This window comes from Pollachius pollachius (genome assembly GCF_949987615.1).
Source record: "Pollachius pollachius genome assembly, chromosome: 3".
NCBI lineage: Eukaryota > Metazoa > Chordata > Actinopteri > Gadiformes > Gadidae > Pollachius > Pollachius pollachius.
The window spans coordinates 14,951,381-14,971,038 of NC_136936.1; the positions used below are offsets into that span (position 1 = coordinate 14,951,381).

Consider the following 19,658-nt stretch of genomic DNA (forward strand, 5'->3'; position numbering starts at 1 on the left):
TAGATAAGATGCATAAGAGGTTTAAAAAATATTGAATAGCTGGACTAAATGTGAGAAATATAAAAAGTTGTAATGAGGTGTACTGAGTCTGACCCTTCGGTTTTCTTTGGTATTTGGTTGAGTGATCATGACTGGACGCGTGGCCAACCCACTTGACAGCTACCAGCCTACTCACCAGCACCTCACCCCCATGGGCACTCATGGGCCCAACCCATTTCCAAACAAAATAACAATATGCACTCCGAACCATCCATAGCAGGAGCGATCCCTCTTTCTGCTTTCCTTCCCAAATTTCTTCCATGATAATTAAGGAAGTGTTTCCTTGCACCTTGGGGGGCAAAGCGGGGGCGTTCTTTAAATGTGGCCGTGAAACCCTTTGAGAATGTAACTGCGTGATTAAGGGCTATACATAAAACAGTGAATTGTCTTGAGTTCATGCACTACAAGAGCAATAACAACAGCAAAAACCATTTGTTGTGTTTTAATTAAAGTGTTTTTTGATCTGTTGAAACAATGGATCAATTCAATTTAGCATTTGTCTTAGTGGTGTCAGCATTGATGTGTTAGTTTTTACTTTGGGATTAAATATTTATCAAAATTAGTTAAATACCTTCAAAAATATAGAATATCTGAACTAAAGGGATTCAGTCCAAACCAAGTTCAAAGGGACGTTAATTAGTAAAACAAGAGTAATGTAATATTGCTGTGATATTATGGCTAAGGCTTAAAAATGATTTGGAAGTAATTGATAGTATTACTGGTATTGGCGTGTAGGGGGCATGACTGCAATTGGTATACCTGTAGTTTATTAAAGGTTACACAAAAGTAGCAGCAGAATAAATTGCTTAAGTGAAGACACTTACGTTAATGGATTTCCTCAACATTAGGTGTTTCGATTCAACACTTTATTTTTGTTTTTACAATAACTTTTAACATTAAAAATATATGTGTAACTATATTTGTCTATAAGATACTCCATACTTACACTAAATTGTAAAAGGCTTTATATTTAGTAATCGTTTACCCAATTGAATTTTGGCTTTCTTTGTATTTTGTTACATTGTTAGTGTAAGGAGATCCATAGTCTAGTCACTCCATTATAAATAATTAAACTTCACTAATTTGTGTGTGTGTGTGTGTGTGTGTGTGTGTGTGTGTGTGTGTGTGTGTGTGTGTGTGTGTTTCTGTGTGTGTGTGTGTGTGTGTGTGTGTTTCTGTGTGTGTGTGTGTGTGTGTGTGTGTGTGTGTGTGTGTGTGTGTGTGTGTATGTGTGTTTGTGTGTGTGTATGTGTGTGTGTTTCTTTTAAAAGCAAGCAATATATTAATATACCCTGAACGAATTGAAAGACACATGACATCAGAGAAAGTTAATATCTTGTTTTTATTTTCCACTTAGCCAATTTGTTTTTCTCAATGACTTCTGCAAGAGAAGTGTGCTCTGCATCAACACCTTTAGCAGTTAGCCTCACTATCCCACTACCACCAGCAGAGGGCGCTGTTTCTCCTATAAATGGGTAATGGGCAATTTAATTCCATCAAATTAGCTTGTTCTTTGGCATCTGCTCTTTCGTTATTAACCTTTTGTAATAACGCAGCTTAAGGGAATGTAAACACAGCAGAAGTGTCAGGTCTGACAGAACTGCCCAAGCCCTAAAATGATCGGAGGAAGGAAGAGGAGAAGATGGTAGAGGGACAGAAGAGAGGGACAGGAGCATGCTGGGCTCACTGCTGGATTCTGCGCAGTGACTGCAGCTGGAAGGTCTGAGCATGGGAACCCCACTCCCTGTAGTGTTTGTACTCTCCACCATGACGGTCACACTCCATGATGTACTGGTAACCACGGTAACCTGGGAACTGGTAGCACACCCAGCTGAAAGATAGACGGGTATAGTACCAGGAAGGAGAAAGGGATCATTGCAATGATAATATTGAATGCAGAGCCACTATATGAATATGTTTTTTAAATAGAGCTGCTTTAGATAACTATACTGCATTTCATCTTGATGTACATTGACTTTGCTCCTGTTGGTGTCTGTATGTGGCACATTGTACTTTGATCAAGGAATACCATAAGACACTAGACACAACCTATAAAATATAGTTCAATATATTGGTGGAAGTAAAAAAAATAAATAACGCTAAATTATTATGTACTCGAAACCCATTGGTTTTCTGGACTACCACTTTCAATGTTTTTGCGTTCATTACAAAGTAAGGATACATTTCCACACAACTGAATGAGAGCGATACTTCAGGTGGACGGATACTCACGCTCCACTTTGCACCTGCATGGACCCAATCTCATTGTTGGCCCAGCCCATGGCTTGGAGGGAGGGGTAGTCGTCGTTTATCTCCCACTGCTTGCCAATGAAGTTCTCCTTCTCGAACACCACCATCTTAGACTCCTTGTGGCTCTGGAAGGAAAGGTGTGCAAAGACCAGAATTTACACTTCCAGGTAGGATGAATTCTGGACAGCACCAGATTATTCAGTCAGATGTTGTGAATGGGACTCTAAATAATATTATTTTAATCGTCAATATGAAACAAAGAAACGTCTTGCCATTTTCTCCAAACATGATGAGCAGAGGAAATGCAAATGTTATATTTTTGGGACTTCATGAATAGCCAAAGGGCGGCAGAGAGGAAGCGCCTGAGGTCCACGCCGATACTCACTGCAGAGCAGATGGGGCGGAAGGACATCATCCTCTCGATGTGGTAGGCGTTGCTGCCACTCCAGGACTCCCAGCGAGGGTACTCTCCCCTCTCCAGGACGAACTGCTGTCCGTTGAAGCTGGAGTGCTCATAGCCCAACCAGCTACATACACACGCATGCACACGGAGAGACGTAGAGACAGAGGATATGAGTGGAGGCTGCAGAACGGGAGGCTGCGTCTGTGAGTTGCTGAAAGCATTGAGTTGGCTTATCAAAATATAGATTCATATGATTTAAGACCATGAGCAGAAGCTTTTTCTCAGAGGTAACTTTTGCTTGTTTTTTGACATGGCTCATTAATGAGCCCAGCCGGTGGGAGTTAGGCCCATCGCTCAGTCATGCCTACGGGCAGACTGAACGTACCCCTTACCCATTGGCATCGGCATACTACATCTAGACATGAATGAGGTTTATATTATATGTCTTATCCATGTAGAGGTGCTGTTTTATGTATGCATGCTGTCCTATAGCGTGTCTTCAGAGCATCAGACTGGACTCACGCTCCACACTCGACCTTCAGGGAACGGATGTTGTCGAAGCCACACTCCATGGCATTCTGACATGAAGCGGTGAACTCCATGCGCTTGCCCTGGAAGTGCTCCTGGTCGTACACAGTGATCTAGAGAACACACACGTACGGAATGACACATTGAACCTGCATACCCTGATTGGTGTAACCTTATACATCTATTGAATCATTAACATTATTATAAACACATACCTTCCATGGTCCCATTGGGTTGGGATTAGTCAAAGCCATTCTGTCACAACTCTTGTTCTGATTAATCTGCAGTGGAAAGAGAGGAATTTCAAATTATCCTATTTGCAAATATAAGGCTGCATGGGTGGTGTCGTTGATGTCCTTGTACATAGGGCTATGAGGAAGTTAATCTGAGACAATGTAATAGAAGCCAAATTAAGCTGTGGAAAATCCGACATTCATGCAACATTGCAAAGCTAATCTGGGATATTGTCAAATGTGGAAAGTAAGTCAAATGTAATTGAATGAATATGCTACACTAAAACATAATTTACAAATAAAGTGTAAAATAAAAGCTTGTTTTAAATAATAGCCAAAGTGCAAAGCATATGTCAATTGTACCTTTACTGAAACTGGATTGTTAATACTGTTGCCCTTTAAGGTTAAAAACGAAGCAGTGTCAATACTATCAACCATCCAGAGGTGTCACTAGTAGATCAAGCCATTAAACAGCACCTCCCTCTACATGCTAAAGAGTCATCAAAAACAACAATGACAGCTGACGTCCAATTATAACCTGACAGCGGCGTGCCTCTCATGCTAAGAGCTGAACGATGTGAAGGGGCCTTACCTGAATTGGTGCGCAGTGCTCAGAGTCAAACCATGTCCTGACCTGCGGACATCACAGGTCTATTTATACATGTCGGTCCTGGAAGCCTACCGGGCCTGGGGCTCGGGGAAGGAGTCAGCACATTGCTTGGTTGTCCATTGTCTAGGACTGAGCCACCGGGCTTTGGGTTGTTGGCTGCAGGGACTGACCAGAGGGCACGGTGCCCAGAGCCGGTGTGGCCATCCAGACCCAAACACGTCCAGAAAATATCCCCTCACAGCCTCTTACCAGCACAGGAAGGAGGAGAAGAAGAGCATCAGTACACAAAATATTAGAAATAAAGGAAATGAGGGGCATATAGTATAGCATACATTCAATGGTAATGATAGTAAAACAGTAAAAAGTGGCTAATAGTGGGAGGTTCATGCAGACATTGTGATGGTACTCACACAGCAATCTTGGCCCATCTCGTTTCCCTGTCTTTAATCTGACTGTGATCACCTCAGCTGACCTCACCCTTCTCCTTTCAGCTTTTCACGCATGTGCCTGAGCATGCCCAGTGCAGCCATGCGAGTAACATGCCTGTAACACAAAGGCCCGCCTCCCTACCAAGAGAATGCTACACACACAAAGACAGACACACACAAACACACACAAACACACACACACACACACACACAGTCATATGTACGTACACACACACACGTATAGACACACACGCACCCACACACACACACACAGACACACACACACGCAAACGCACACACATCACATGCAGGAGGCGTAGCCAAGGCAGGGATCATGCTTTGTTTCAATCTAATGTTGAATAAATAAATAGATCATGTAAATTGATTGTGTGAAATGTGTTAACAAGTAATTATAGCATAGAGTGTTACCGTGGGAATCTTTGGTTTTTAATGATTGCCTCATTTGATTTGATTATTTTTCACAATATAGAATGACAATGAAATAATTAAAAACATCTAAATGTTTTTAGTTTTACAAATAGTGTTGTCTGTGCTGTCTGAATACATAAATCTGACAATAAGTCTAGCATCACCATACAACATACATGATCAGAATCTGATCATTGCATTACTTTTGACAAAAAAACAATGACAAGGTGTACTAACATTTGTCTTGACAAATTAATACAACATAAAGTAACATACTAAAAAGGTAGTGGGTCCAATTCTTGCACTTAATCGTGACTGCTTGTAGTTGTACCGATGCATACATCCACCGTCAACATATGCTTTGCTGTGAGTATGTATTGGAAGGCATATGCTCCCATGATGAAATGAGGAACAAACCCACCAGAGGTTACTACAGAATAGGGTTGGCCCCCTGAGGTCAGCACATTAACACACACATGGATCAAAGGCTTTGAGCCCAGCCGCCCCACAATGGCACCAGCCCAAAAAGAGAGACAGACAATGGGGTCCTGCTGGAGAGAATACAAAACACAGAAATGATGAAATAGACACACAGGAAAAGAGAATGGGAACATAGCTAGGAAATCAAAAGTAACAATGCTGAAATAAATAAATACACATACACACAAAAACATATTAGCAGCAGTAAGAATAAGCTTTGTTGATTGGATTCAATGATGTGTGTGTGTGTGTGTGTGTGTGTGTGTGTGTGTGTGTGTGTGTGTGTGTGTGTGTGTGTGTGTGTGTGTGTGTGTGTGTGTGTGTGTGTGTCTGTGTGTGTGTGTGGGAATGTGGGTGTGCACATGTGGGTGTTTGCGCACGTGGGTGTGCATTTACGTGTGTGTGTATGTGTGCATGCGTGTGTGTGTGTGTGTGTGGACTGTGCTGCAGGTTTAAATGAGATGTGTGTGTTTCTGCTGACAGTGAGTCCCCACTGCTGCACAACAAAACAAGCGGTTGTGTCAGCGGTAGTGAGTCACTAGTGAACAGCGTGACCCATGACCCCTCTCATCTCTCCACCTCCCCCCCACAATGCACCCAATTCCTCTCAGCCAATGAGGAGAGAGATTGCATGGAGCTATAGAACCTGGTTGGATATGTAATGTACATATATATATCCCTCCCCAAGCAGCCAAAGTACATCACTTCCCTACCATCGATCGCTTTGAACGCGCACTGCTCTGTAAGTTTCAGCTCAATTCAGCTCTGTAGCTCTCCTCTCAGAAACACTTGTTGGATTTGGAACTAAATATATATTGAGTGGATAGTCGAAATGTGATCTATTTGTGAATCTATATTTATAGTTTTATTCTTAGCAAAGAGAAAGGATCTTTCGGTATTTCTCGATTTCGGACTGTGGAGTTGGAATATTGCCGTCAAATGTTGGTTTGACAAACGGGAAAGGTCAGGTGTAGGACAGTTTAGATAACTGTCACATAATGTTGAGGTTGTAAGTAATGGTGTTTGACCCGAGCAACAGGATGTGGTGCATTTGGTTTTAAGAACACTGGAAAATCCGTACAATTTATGGATTGGAATACGGAATATAACACATTCAGGAAGTTCAATATTTGGCCTACTCCAATTTAAAGAAAATTAAACATAGCATCTATTTTCTACTTTGACCATTGAACATACAAATTTAGGAGTAGAAAATAAGACCCGAAATTCCACTGTAGACAAATCCTAGGTAACAAATAATTGGAGGCATATCGCTCAAACATGCCTAACCTGTCTAAGATATATGCATAAACACTGCTGTAAAACACAGTGACTGATATTTGCATGCTTTTTCAGTTATGCTTTAAAACAATGGCCAGAATATGTACACATCTAGCAACCGACGGTTCCCCTGTCTCTGCTCCCCAGACTAGATCACATCATGTCTCATACTGGAGCTCAGGGTAGCATGGGCAGCTCCTCCGCCATGGGGATGCGCTCTCACAAGGTAGGTCCCGGTCCTCCCACATCCAACCCCCGCTCATCCACCTCACCCCAAGCCATGTGGCTCCGCTTGGGAGCAACAGGAAGTGACGTGTTCATTTTTTCCCCAGATGTACCTCTACGAGTACGAGAACTTCCAGGGCCGCAGGATGGACCTGAGCGCCGAGTGCCGCAACCTGTGCGAGAAGAACTTCGACAAGATCGGATCCATCAGGGTGGAGTGTGGACCGTGAGTCAGCCAGTACCATCAACCGCCCCCACTGCCACCGCTCCTTAAAAACAGGGTTTGGGATCATTCTGAGTCTGCGTGTATTTGAATGTTGTTTGTATTCATCCTTATGTCCTTGTTCCCCCCCCCCCCCCCCCCCCCCCTCCTCTTCACCAGCTGGGTGGGTTATGAGATGCAGAACATGGGCGGAGAGATGTTCATGCTGGAGAAGGGAGAGTACCCCCGCTGGGATACCTGGTCCAACAGCTACAGGTGTGACCGCATGATGTCCGTCAGGCCCGTCCGCATGGTGAGTCATTCTGCTCCCTTTGTCCGTTGTGGGTTTGTGTTGCATTTTTCTTTCCTCCTATCCAATTGCTCATTCCTCCATTGCTTCTTCGATGAATGCATCAAAACATTATTCAATAAACATCTGCTTTGGACATTTCCTTAGTGACAGGTGTGATGATGTTTGAATGAGGTTGTGAGGCTCAAAGGAAAAATTATTGAAAACAAAAGCTACATTTCCTCTGCCCCACCACTAATATGTTCTGGTGTAAATATCCTTAACAATACGGTACAACCAACCTGCTCTTATGACCCCTGTAGGACCCCCAGGACCACAAGATCTGCCTGTACGAGTCCATGAACTTCGAGGGCCGCAAGATGGAGGTCAGCGACGAGGACATCCCCAGCCTGTGGTCTTACGGTTTCCAGGATCGTGTTTCTAGCATCCAGGTCACCGGTGGAACGTAAGTATCCTAGAAAATGACAGAGAGGAAAATACCAAAACAACGACTTGAAATCAAAACACCATGACCCACGCAATCTTCCGCTCTCACTCTCTCTCTGTCTCTCTTCAACAGCTGGGTGGGCTACCAGTACCCTGGCTACCGTGGTTACCAGTACGTGCTGGAGATGGGATCGTACAAGCAGTGGAACGAGTGGGGCGCCAACCACCCCCAGATCCAGTCCATGCGCAGAGTGAGGGACATGCAGACACACCGCAGGGGCTGCTTCGAGATGAGCAACTAGAGACACAACAGCAGCGGCAGGAGAGGGACCCCAGGGGGGCCACCACCCTGGGGGACAACCTGGGACCTGTGTTCTGTAGAAAGACTTTTCAGGGTGACAGCGGGAAAAGTGACAGCAAAGCTCTTTGTCTGAAGACCTCACACCATTTTAGCACAAATATGCATTTCAGAGAACGAAGGGGAAGGGATACGTGGAATTGGGCAGATGGAGTTGGTAAAATCGTTTGTGTTTATTAACGCAACCTGATTTTTTTTTTACATCTGCTTTCGCGAATGCGTCTCTTGCTGTATTTATAGATGAACCATGAGCCTGTTCTTGAAATTGTTCTCCTTCGACTGAGATGCACCGAGTTTAAGGGATGGACACTTAAGTCACTTACTTCACACATTACACTACCATGGACAGCTCTCAGCCTTCCTCAACCCTCCTGCAATACAACCGTCATGCAGAAAGGGGGCAGTATACCCTAACGGTCTCTGTTCCATCAGTGCAACTACAGAACCTCGACATCTAGAGTCGTTGATGTAGTGTTAAGCCTGTGGTTCAGGCCTGTTACATACTGCTGTTCAAGGTAGTTTTCACACCTGTTATGATCTTTTGGCCGACCTCCTCCACCTCATTGATGAGGCAGGCCATTAGAATCGTATTTTACACTTTCTCAGGGATGCTGGCATCTGGAAAGCAACTTTCCACTGAAAATGAATTAAATTAATGAAATAAAACACATTATAAAGAAAACACTTTCTGTACCGTTTGATTTTCTGTTTCATATTTACAACTCATCTTCGATTGTCTTTAAACAATTGTATATTTAATTGAGCTGAAAATATAAATTCCCTATGAAATTACATTCATTAAAAACGGATGTAGGCCTATAAATAGCATCAGCAACTCACACAACAATAAGATTGGATATCAAAGTCAGCGAAATAAATTAAAACTTAACTAATGTTCGATCCTTAAGCAAGAAAATACCTAATACTCTATACCTAATACTACATAAAAGGTATAGGAGCTATAGTGACAAAAATGTCAGTATGATCTACAAGGGCGGCGAAAGGATGGTGACCGGGCAGCCTATCACCGCTTGAGCTGCTGGTTGCCCCACCAGGCGGCCACTCCGGGCGCTGCAGGAGTGAGGTGCATCGGGCAGACGTAGCCAACCAAATCAGGGTCAGTCAGGTTTTTAAGGAGCCAAACGGACTAAGATTAAATACCTGTTACGAGACGAACGGCCTGATTGAGTCGAGCTCGGAGGCCCGGTGCTGATTAGCATCCATAGCAGATCGGGGGAAGGGGGAGGAGAAGGAGGAGGCACGGAGAATGAGCTATTCTTGTAACAGCTCAGAAGCTGTGTGTATTAACAGCTCCAACTCCACTAAATCGGCCCGAGCTAATACGTCTAGTGGTGGCGACGGAGGCACCGAGAGCACCAGCAAACCTTGTCCCGATCGGCTGCATCAAAACGCGCCCGCAGAAATGAAAGTGAAACAAGGCTGCAATTCGGACACGGGTGTGCCGAGCACCAAGGAAGATGAATTGCTCAAAAATTCTATCATCTCGCCCGATGATGTGCTCGGGCTACAGAAGATCACCCAAAGTAAGTGAACTAACATTAGTTTAACAAGGATGGCGGGCCAATGCTTCTATATTCGATCGTATATATTGATCGTACAATAGTCGAGAATCCACGGTGCCCCTCGACCAGCTGGGGGGGGGGGGTCTTGAAGTGTCCATATTCTGCCATCTGGTTCAGAACGGTTCATGCGTCTGATACATGAGTGGCAGGGTACGTCGATACCATGGACAGCGACACTTAATAAAAGGTGCTGGAGGACGTACTAAAGGGCAAGTCGTTCTGTGACGTTAGATATATCACAGTCAGGACTAACAGCTTGTTGAGTGATCCCCCCCCCCCCTTCTCCTCGCGTATAGGTCCATAACTTGCACGATATGGGGACAGCTTAGTTACCCTGTTCAGCATCATCCTCACGCAAAACTGCTTGAGGTCAGTGAAAAGCCTGCAATATATTTAAACTAAGAACATCAATTAGGGATTAAATAATACGTTGGTGATCATTGTATCAAAATGTCCCTTAAAAACGGTCCATTGTCAGACTTGTCTGCCATATTGAGTAGTGGAACATTTAATTTCCCGAGGTCAGTGTTTTCCATAGGAACAGTGGAACACTTAATTTCACTTCAGAGCAGTGACCAGCAGTCAGCCTATCACCAACAGAGTGGCCCGGAATAACACACACACACAAACACACACACACACACACACACACACACACACACACACACACACACACACACACACACACACACATACACACACACACACACACACACACACAGATACACACAAAAACAGATCACACAAACACACACACACACACACACACACACACATACACACACACACACACATACACACACACACACACACACACACACAGATACACACAAAAACAGATCACACAAACACACACACACACACAAACACACACACACAAGAATCCCCCCATGGCACAAATCTATGAAAGTGTGCCAACACACTGTGCTCACACATAGGCATGCACACAAGCACACACACACACATACACACATGCACAAACACGTGCACCCATACACACACACACACACACACACACACAAACACACACACACACACACACACACACACACACATGGTCCTGATGGTTGAGGAACCCCTCGGTGGAAATACATTAACAGAACTGCAGCAGTGAGATATAAAACAAACAAACGATGGCAGAGTATAATGGCATAGTATTATCTCTACTCTCATGTGCCACATTTGAAATGTGGCATTTTGTATCACCAGATAAGCTTCAGTTCATTTATGATGTCGGAATCCAAACAGAATGTGTTGTTGTTAAACCCGCGGCTGCCATGTTGGAATTGGAGCAACTGGATTGGAGGGAAAGGATATTAGTTCACCTTTCATCCTCAGTCACTTCCCAGTGTTGTTACGTTCAAAGTCTCTTGATATTAAAGACAATTCAAATTAATATGAAGTCCTGTTGAAAACTGTTGCTCAAATAGTTGTACAAAATGTACAATTATATACCAGCCCCTACAGAAGCCTTCTTTTGCCCTCTATCTGAGAAAAAGATGAGTCGGTGCGGGGTGGATGCTCATAGTATGTGTGTGTGCAGTGTGTGTGTGTGTGTTTGTGTTTGTTTGTGCGCACCCTTGAGTATTAACATTGTATTGCAATATATATATATATATATATATATATATGTGAATAAATGATCATATATATATTATTTTAGATATTCTTATAAAGCATGCAGTAGCAGCATGCAGTAATATCCTCATCTTGTCATGGTTCCCTCCAAGATTCTCGTTGCACTGGTAAGAGATGTAGCATTAAGACCTTAGCACCAGGCTGGGTATTACTGCTGGGCCAGAGATCACACTCAACCCACCACAGCAAAGACCCGCTGGCTTTGTGACGCCATTAAACTGCAGAAGGTTTTTTTCCCTAGTACAGAACAATGTCCCGCACAGGCATCAAATACAGTCAGGTGTTTACCGTTGCCTGCTTCGACAACCTAATACATCCACTGTGATGGTAGTATAAATCCTCGGGCACCCAGTAGGGAAGTAAACTATACTGGCTTATGATGTCCATCGGAAGTCACACCATCTCGATCTCAAACACCAGACAGCAGAAAAGAGGCAACGGCCGAGGGGGGGGTGGTTTCCAGTGAGAAGGTGAAAGGTTAAGAAGACCATTGTTCAGAAATGTTTAAAACTGAAATGATTTATGTGCTAACGGCTAACGATAACAGGAAGCTCTGGTTCTCATCATAGCGCTTCCTCTCTTTCACTCTATTTCCCTCTCTACTATCCTTCCCTCTTTCACTCTGGTTCACCATTTTACTCTGCTAAGACAGACACTGAAATGACTGTATTGCTTTCCTGGTTTGTACTTTTTATTTATTCAATGTTTCATTGCAAAGTACATGGAAATTGTTTTAGAAACGGTGTCAATTAAAAAAACAGCGTCATCAGGTCTTCAGTCAGAACACTGATTCATAAAAAGTGAGCCCATTACAATCAGTACAAAAATACTATGTGGCGCATGAGAGGAGGTTTTAAACTAAACATTATTTTAATAAATTAATAGAATACTTTTCATTAAAATAAAATAAAAAAATTGATTTGGGCCTTGTCCTTCCTGGACACTTCTCATCTTCTAATTCCCATTCTGATCATATGTCATATATTATAGAATAGAAACACAAACTCTTTTCTGATTGAACAAATCAAACATTATTTTAAACAGCCTCACCCTCATCTATTATGTCATTACTTTAATAGTTTTGGGATAACACATAAATCCTGCCTCTGAAACCATATCCAAAGATATGTCCTCAGGTGGCACCAGGCATTCACAGCACAACGACTCTCTCCTTCTATTCTCTCCTACAAGCTTGAGGAAGATAAGATAATCAATCTCATCTGCATTCAGCTGCTAAAACCTTATCCTCTCCATGAACCTCACAGTTGCCTATAGGCACCTGATATGAAACGGAACAACCTCTTTTGCCTTTTACATCTGCGCCCTGGTGTTATGCAGGTTTAACACGTCCGGTCTCTCCCTACCGCCATATCTTAGTCTGATCCAGACTCCAACGCCAGCATATTTGCATGCATCTCCTTCGCATGTGTCATAAACCAGCTGCTATAGTAATAATTTGTAGAGAAGAAGAAAAACATAATCTGGAGCCAAACCCTGTGGCAGAAAAGTCGCTAATTCTGGACCTAATCTCAGGGATTAAGGGCCTATAAACGGAAGCCTGCCGGGTCTGTATGAATGCTACTTGCGGATGTATGTTATGTCAGACATTATGTGCCTCTACACCGCATTCTAGAACATCTCTCCCCCTTGCAATGGCTGCCAAAGGGAATAACTGTCCTTGTGTTTATTTAATTAAGCATGTCTTCATATATCATATACGTCTATAGACCTGTGATTCGTTTCCTTAGTATGTTCTCTTAAATGTGAAGAACCGAAAACCATTTGGAAACCATTTTGCCTACTGAAATATGTTCAAATATTTAACTGTCGGTAACCATGGAACCAATCCAATGGAAGTCAATTGTTGATTTATGTCAGCGTTGCCTCATTCCCTTCCTAATTTACAGTATGGGCAAGCGCCAGAGACTTATCAAAAGCAAATCAATTCAACAAAAAAAAATGCAACTTTGTGTCCCAGTCACTGAGCTGGTAGGTTCACAGCGGCCAGGTGGACGAGGAGGAGGGAAACGACAAGCTAATCCAGCTGGCACACCATCACAAGGAGGGTTGCTAGGTGACAGTGTTAAAGGAAGTGAAGTGGAGCACTTGACATGTGCACGCTGGAGAAAATCTGTGTGTGTGTGTGTGTGTGTGTGTGTGTGTGTGTGTGTGTGTGTGTGTGTGTGTGTGTGTGTGTGTGTGTGTGTGTGAGTGTGTATTTAAGTGTTTGTGTGCGTGCATATGTGTGTGTATGTGCAAGTGTCTGTGTGTGTCGGTACATGCACAGTTGTGTGAAGTGCATATGGAAAAATGTTTAGCCACTTGCCAACCACAAAAACAACTCAGGCAAATGTTCAGAAAACCTGTTAGTATTGAATTGATTGGATAAAATGCATTTCCAGTCATATGATGAGGCGTCACATGAACTGATCTGTGTGATTATGTATTACTAGGATGGGTTTCCCTTGCAGTCTGCCAAAGTTTTTGTCAAAGCGTGTTCTGGAAACAAGCATCTCCTTCGTGTTTAATGTTTACTAACAGACGCAGAGACCCAACTTGATTGATGGCAACAACAAACATACATGCTTCAATGTCATATCTAACAGAACTCTTAGAATTGTCAATGCTCTTGGTGCTGGATAAAGCCATCTGTGTTATATGTGTGTACAATTTTCAAATAGATGACAATGCCATTTGAACATAAAGATAGTGAGGTTAACACTCAGATATACTGCAGCTAAAGATGTGTATTTATATTTATGCATGGTCAATCTCTCTAACTTTCTATCACTCTCACTCTATTTCACACTATATCCCTCTCATTCTCTTTATCCCTCTCTTTCACTCGCTTGTTCTCTGATAACAGTTGTTATCACATCCAATATTCTTTACTTTAGTCCTGTAGTTGATTTCTTGAGTAAATGTCAGTGTAGCTAGAACCTCAAATGATTTGACGTGACTTCCTGTATTACATAATGACCAGAGGGCTCTGGTCAACAACACCACATGGTGGTGTTGTTGTTGTTGGCTGCTGTCAGCCTGTAAAGTCTGACATAGCGTTTTGATAGAACAAATTAGAAGCTGACGGGTTGATAACGCTGTAAACATGCATGTTCTAGTCTAACATACCATACATACAATATAATGACAATTGTAATTTTTATTTGAATAAGATGAAACATTGGTGGCTGGTAGCTGTCTTATAATTATATATAATATTTCAGATGGAACAGTTAGATTTGCACCCTATATAGGCTAGAAACATCGAGTCATTATAGAGCACAAATGTGTATGTGAGGCAACAGCATGGACTCTGTTTTTATTTTGTTTGCTAATTATTAATGCTAATCATGAATATGATGTGATTCATATCATTCATCTGAATCATCATGATCATGAAATGATAATTTTTGAATCTTAATGAATTCCGGAGGCTGTGTTCTTTTATATCAAAGGGTTACGTCCTTGTGCCTTTCTGTTGAGATGTGCATTTCCTCTTATAGGAAATGCTTATTATTCTTGCCTTTTTTTCCTCCTTTTTTGTTAATGATTTAGCAGATATAGCCTCAAGTTGGTCCCAGAGTTTTTAGTTGCTCTCCAGTGTTATTATCAGAAGGATAAGCCGCCCATCGGAATAGGAAGCAGAAGTAAAAGGCACTGCATCACACTGCAACCGCCTAACCCTCTTACAGTGTGGAGGCAACAGAGAAATAGTTGCCATTTGTGAGTCAGAGCGGCTTACATGGAAATCTGTTGACACCAAGTCCAGCAGGCATGTGATGTAGTCAGACCTCCCTTATTACCTCCTAGTTCAACTGGCTGAGATTTAACCAGTGAGAAGATCACGTAACAACTGGTGTCAGTGCAGACGACACTCATTGCATGTGAAGAGCAACGTAGTATAATGTATACACTATAATACATTACTTTATCACCTGGGGGTCTACTGAAGATACACTCGGAGTGTCACAGTATGAGATTAATTTGCTTGAACAAAATGGGATATCAGATGACACCAAATGTAGAAATATGTGAATGTTGTAATGTGAAACAATAAAAATAAAATTGGGAGAAAGTTTGATACAACTACACTATTTTTTTTTGGTGTATTATTTATGCTACTGTTAATGTGTGTTGTACATCGATTATAAGTGAGGAGATGCTAATTTGGTGGAGAGCTGTTTTGATGATTATAATGATGACGCCTCCGACCTTGGGAGGGATCTATGATCATTCATAACGATCTACCACCAATAACAGTTAGCACTACCCTGGGACTTGAGTTTCTCGAAAATCCAAATCCTTTAAAGAAACATGTGCACATACACAAACACACACGCACGCACACACACACACACAGTCTCAAACACACACACATTCACACCTAACCTAAAAATATCCCCTAGAGATTGGCTAAAGCCTGTTTGGCCCATCTGCTTCCAAGCTCAACCGAAGAGAGAGAATGTGTGTGTGTGTGTGTGTGTGTGTGCGTGTGCGTGTGCCTTTGTGTGTGTGTGTGTGCATGCGTGTGTGTGCGTCTGAGTTTATTGTGTATGCCAATCAATCCACGTGATGGTAAAACAATATAAGCCTCTTAGTTACTAATCCTACCCCGTCGGGAGCGGCAGTGGAGACTCTATGTCCCTCAATCTCTCTCTCTCTCTCTCTCTCTCTCTCTCTCTCTCTCTCTCTATCTCTCTCTCTCTGTTTGTCTGGCTAGCTCGCACAACACACACCCATATTGTTAATAAAATTTCATGTTTTTGTATTAGGGGTGTTCTCACCCTGGTATGGGGGTCTGGCAGGGATAGAGCAGAGGATGGATTACACTGGCCCTAGTAACCAGGGAAGGGTAGTTACGTCAACATCCCATCTTGAACGATTGGACCGGTGAAAATAGCCTTACCGTGCATTCACACCGAAAGTGCAGGCAGGCCGCGAATACATACAAAGTCAATGCAAAGACGGGAATTTATGCAAATCTTTCGCTTGCCAAGCTACTGGTATTATAGGATATATAATATATATATAATAATATAGAGTGTTTTTGTTTAATACCCCATGACAATACATGTGGCTTAGTCTTTGCACAGTTTTCTATGGGACAGATTAATCTATGAGTACATGCATCTGTGAGACATAACATAGGGATGCAAGCTCACTACCAGCTGACCTAAGGGTGATTGATACTTAGTTCTTAAACACTCAAAGGACTAATCCCGTAACTTAGTCTAATAGCTTTCGTGGTGTCATAGATGTATGGGAGACTGGCATGCATTGAAACATATGATCACATTGAATCCTTGTTTGCTTGTTTGTTTTAGATTACCTCTGCTCTCCCGAGCAGAATGTCCACATGATCGACTTCACCAGGTTTAAGATCCGGGACATGGAGACCGGCACAGTACTGTTTGAGATTACCAAACCTCCAATGCCAGGTGAGATTGCTACCATAACTGGAGAGGAAGTGCCACAACATAAGTGATTGGTTGATCCTAGAAAAGTATTTTATAAGAAATAGATACATTATTATTTAATTGAAACTTGAAATCAAACTAAAATGCAGTCAATGTTTTATCCATTGTGGTAGTAGATCATGGTATTGGGTCACAGGTCAAAAATAGAAAATTGGATTCAGTGATATACTCTCAATAGCAATAGATCATGTAATCCTTGTGCGTTTCTGTAGCGGGCTGTAGAAAGGACTGTGACCCTAATGCTGGCCGGTTTGTCCGATACCAGTTCACACCGGCCTTCCTTCACCTACGGCAGGTTGGAGCCACGTAAGTTTGCCACAATGAGTGATAGCATCCCATTGAAACCAAAAGGTGTGTTAGTGTGTGGCATAAAACTGTAGATGGGTCATATGGCATTGGAAAAGCAGATGTTAAATAACAATAATAATAATATATTGATAGAGAATGTGTTCAATCATAACAATAAATAAAAAATGAATACCCATTCATCCACATTTCAATAGGCCTTTACCTCTTGTAGCTATGTTATCCAGGTGTTGTTAGTCTAACAAATCTGATGACATGCATCATACTCCTAGCTTTTGCCAATAAATCAAAACATCAGAGTCAACTCCCTTAAACTTACTTGATGGAAAATAAACATTTATTGTGCAACTCTTTCTAACATATTGTCAGTATAACCAATCTTAGTCACCACCATTAATTAATTCAAAACTATCCATGCATTTTCCAGACTTTGAAGTCTCAATGCCTAACTAACCCATTGGTATGCTATGCTTTACTGTGAACTGGTTGCACCCAGGACCCTTATCAAACAGCAGTGTACTCACGTTGTTCTCTCCTCTGCCAGGGTGGAGTTCACGGTGGGAGACACGCCCATCAACAACTTCCGGATGATCGAGAGGCACTACTTCCGTGAGCAGCTGCTGAAGAGCTTTGACTTTGAGTTTGGCTTCTGCATGCCCAGCAGCAAGAACACGTGTGAACACATCTACGAGTTCCCAGCGCTGTCTGAGGATATCAGTGAGTAGCTTGGCCGTACACACATGTGCGTGTGTGCGTTTGCGTGCGTGTGTGTCTGTGCACAGTACACACACACACACACACACACACACACACACACACACAGACAAGCTTCCAAATACACACACAGAGATGCAAATAAGAATAAAGGCATGTACAATAACAATACTTATACAGTAAAATAATTAAAAGGTGTCTATTGTGACGTTGACGAGTGTTTGTTCCTACCACCAGTGCGAGAGATGATCCTGCACCCTTATGAGACGCAGTCCGACAGCTTCTACTTTGTGGACAACCAGCTGGTGATGCACAACAAGGCCGACTACTCGTACAGCGGGGGGGCGTAGGGGCCCCGGCGTGACACCATTAGGATTATTATGATTATATCACTATTATTCTGCTCTGACCGACCCAATTCAGAATAGAAGCCTGTGTCACCCACATGACAGCCGTATCACTCCATGATCCCTCTCTCACTCCATGACCCCTCTGTTGCCTCATGAACCTGTATCACACCATGTACCCTGTGTCAGACCAACTTCCCCCACATCGCCCCATGACCCCTGTATCACTCCATGACCCCCACATCACTCCATGACCCCTGTATCACTCCATGTACCCTGTATCGGACCATGACTCCTGTATCACTCCATGACCCCCACATCACTCCATGACCCCCACATCGCCCCATGACCCCTGTATCACTCCATGTACCCTGTATCACTCCATGACCCCGTATCACTCCTTGACCTCTGTATAACTCCATGACCCCCACATCGCCCCATGACTCTGTATCCCTCTGTGACCCCTGTATCACTCCATGAACCCATATCACTCCTTGACCTCTGTATAACTCCATGACCCCCACATCACCGAATGACCCCCGTATCACTCCATGACCCTGTACCCCTCTGTGACCCCTGTATCACTCCTTGTTATTCTAGCGCTCAACGAAATCCAACTGTATAGAAGACCAGCGGTTTTTCAGGCTTCCCAGAGATGAGGGCATGCTTAATTCAGTTATATCTGACATCAACCTCTTAACCACCATCCCCCCGCCACATCCTGGTGGATGCCCTTAACAACAGACTCTGTCCTATGGTATTTGTTAGTTTGCCTTAGTGTGTTTGCATACAGTAAGTATCCGTGTTTTCAATCGTATGTATGCAGACACACAGAGACACAAAGTCATAGTATAGCCATAGTGGGTGTCTTCTTAGTGGGTTTTACTTATTGTAGGTTCAATGTCCTGTTGACCAGCAGAGGAGGCAGTGAGGTGGGAGGTGAAACCATAAAGCTAGGTGTGTGTCGCCTTCATCCTCAACCCACCTCTCACATCCCAGATCAACAGCATTGCTTTGGTTCTTCTTACTCCTAAGGGAAGCTTGTCATTGGTCAAATATCTAGAGGGCGCATGGAGAGGAACATGTTCACTTACTCATGGTTTTTCAACATTGGAGTTGGGCGAAGGTCAGGTCACATAGATGTCAGGGTATCACAGAGAAAGGGGAGGTACTTTGTTGATGTGGATATCTTGTCAGGTCTTTATTCTTACAGTAGGATGTCAGAGTTTTAAATAGACGTTTTGTATAGTCAGATCAAATGAATAGTTAATGGTCAAAATCTGACACCTGTTTTGATATCCAGTGCATACTCAGTATTAATAAAAAACTATTTTATTTATATTAAATGTGATTAATATATAATGTATTTAAAAAAAGACATGTACATTTGG

At 42.8% G+C, this 19,658-nt stretch overlaps 3 protein-coding genes across 3 annotated transcripts; 2 read left to right on the plus strand and 1 right to left on the minus strand.

The window, feature by feature from the left end:
* Nucleotides 1-1,606: 1,606 nt before the first annotated feature.
* cryba1a (crystallin, beta A1a) lies at nucleotides 1,607-3,474 on the minus strand (the record flags this gene model as incomplete). Its single annotated transcript, XM_079732249.1, has 5 exons — nucleotides 1,607-1,870; nucleotides 2,272-2,414; nucleotides 2,675-2,816; nucleotides 3,215-3,333; nucleotides 3,436-3,474. 5 exons carry the CDS (start codon nucleotides 3,472-3,474, stop codon nucleotides 1,723-1,725), a joined length of 591 nt encoding a protein of 196 aa, XP_079588375.1. The 3' UTR covers nucleotides 1,607-1,722.
* A 3,367-nt stretch (nucleotides 3,475-6,841) lies between these two features.
* On the plus strand, nucleotides 6,842-8,146 carry crybb1l3 (crystallin, beta B1, like 3; the record flags this gene model as incomplete). The annotated part of the gene is made up of 5 exons (XM_079733046.1): nucleotides 6,842-6,907; nucleotides 7,014-7,132; nucleotides 7,289-7,421; nucleotides 7,721-7,863; nucleotides 7,978-8,146. The coding sequence occupies 5 exons, from the start codon at nucleotides 6,842-6,844 to the stop codon at nucleotides 8,144-8,146; spliced, it is 630 nt and encodes a 209-aa protein (XP_079589172.1).
* A 1,323-nt stretch (nucleotides 8,147-9,469) lies between these two features.
* unc119a1 (unc-119 lipid binding chaperone a1) lies at nucleotides 9,470-18,270 on the plus strand (the record flags this gene model as incomplete). The annotated part of the gene is made up of 5 exons (XM_079731854.1): nucleotides 9,470-9,746; nucleotides 16,748-16,861; nucleotides 17,113-17,206; nucleotides 17,751-17,923; nucleotides 18,158-18,270. The coding sequence occupies 5 exons, from the start codon at nucleotides 9,470-9,472 to the stop codon at nucleotides 18,268-18,270; spliced, it is 771 nt and encodes a 256-aa protein (XP_079587980.1).
* Between the last annotated feature and the right edge of the window lie 1,388 nt (nucleotides 18,271-19,658).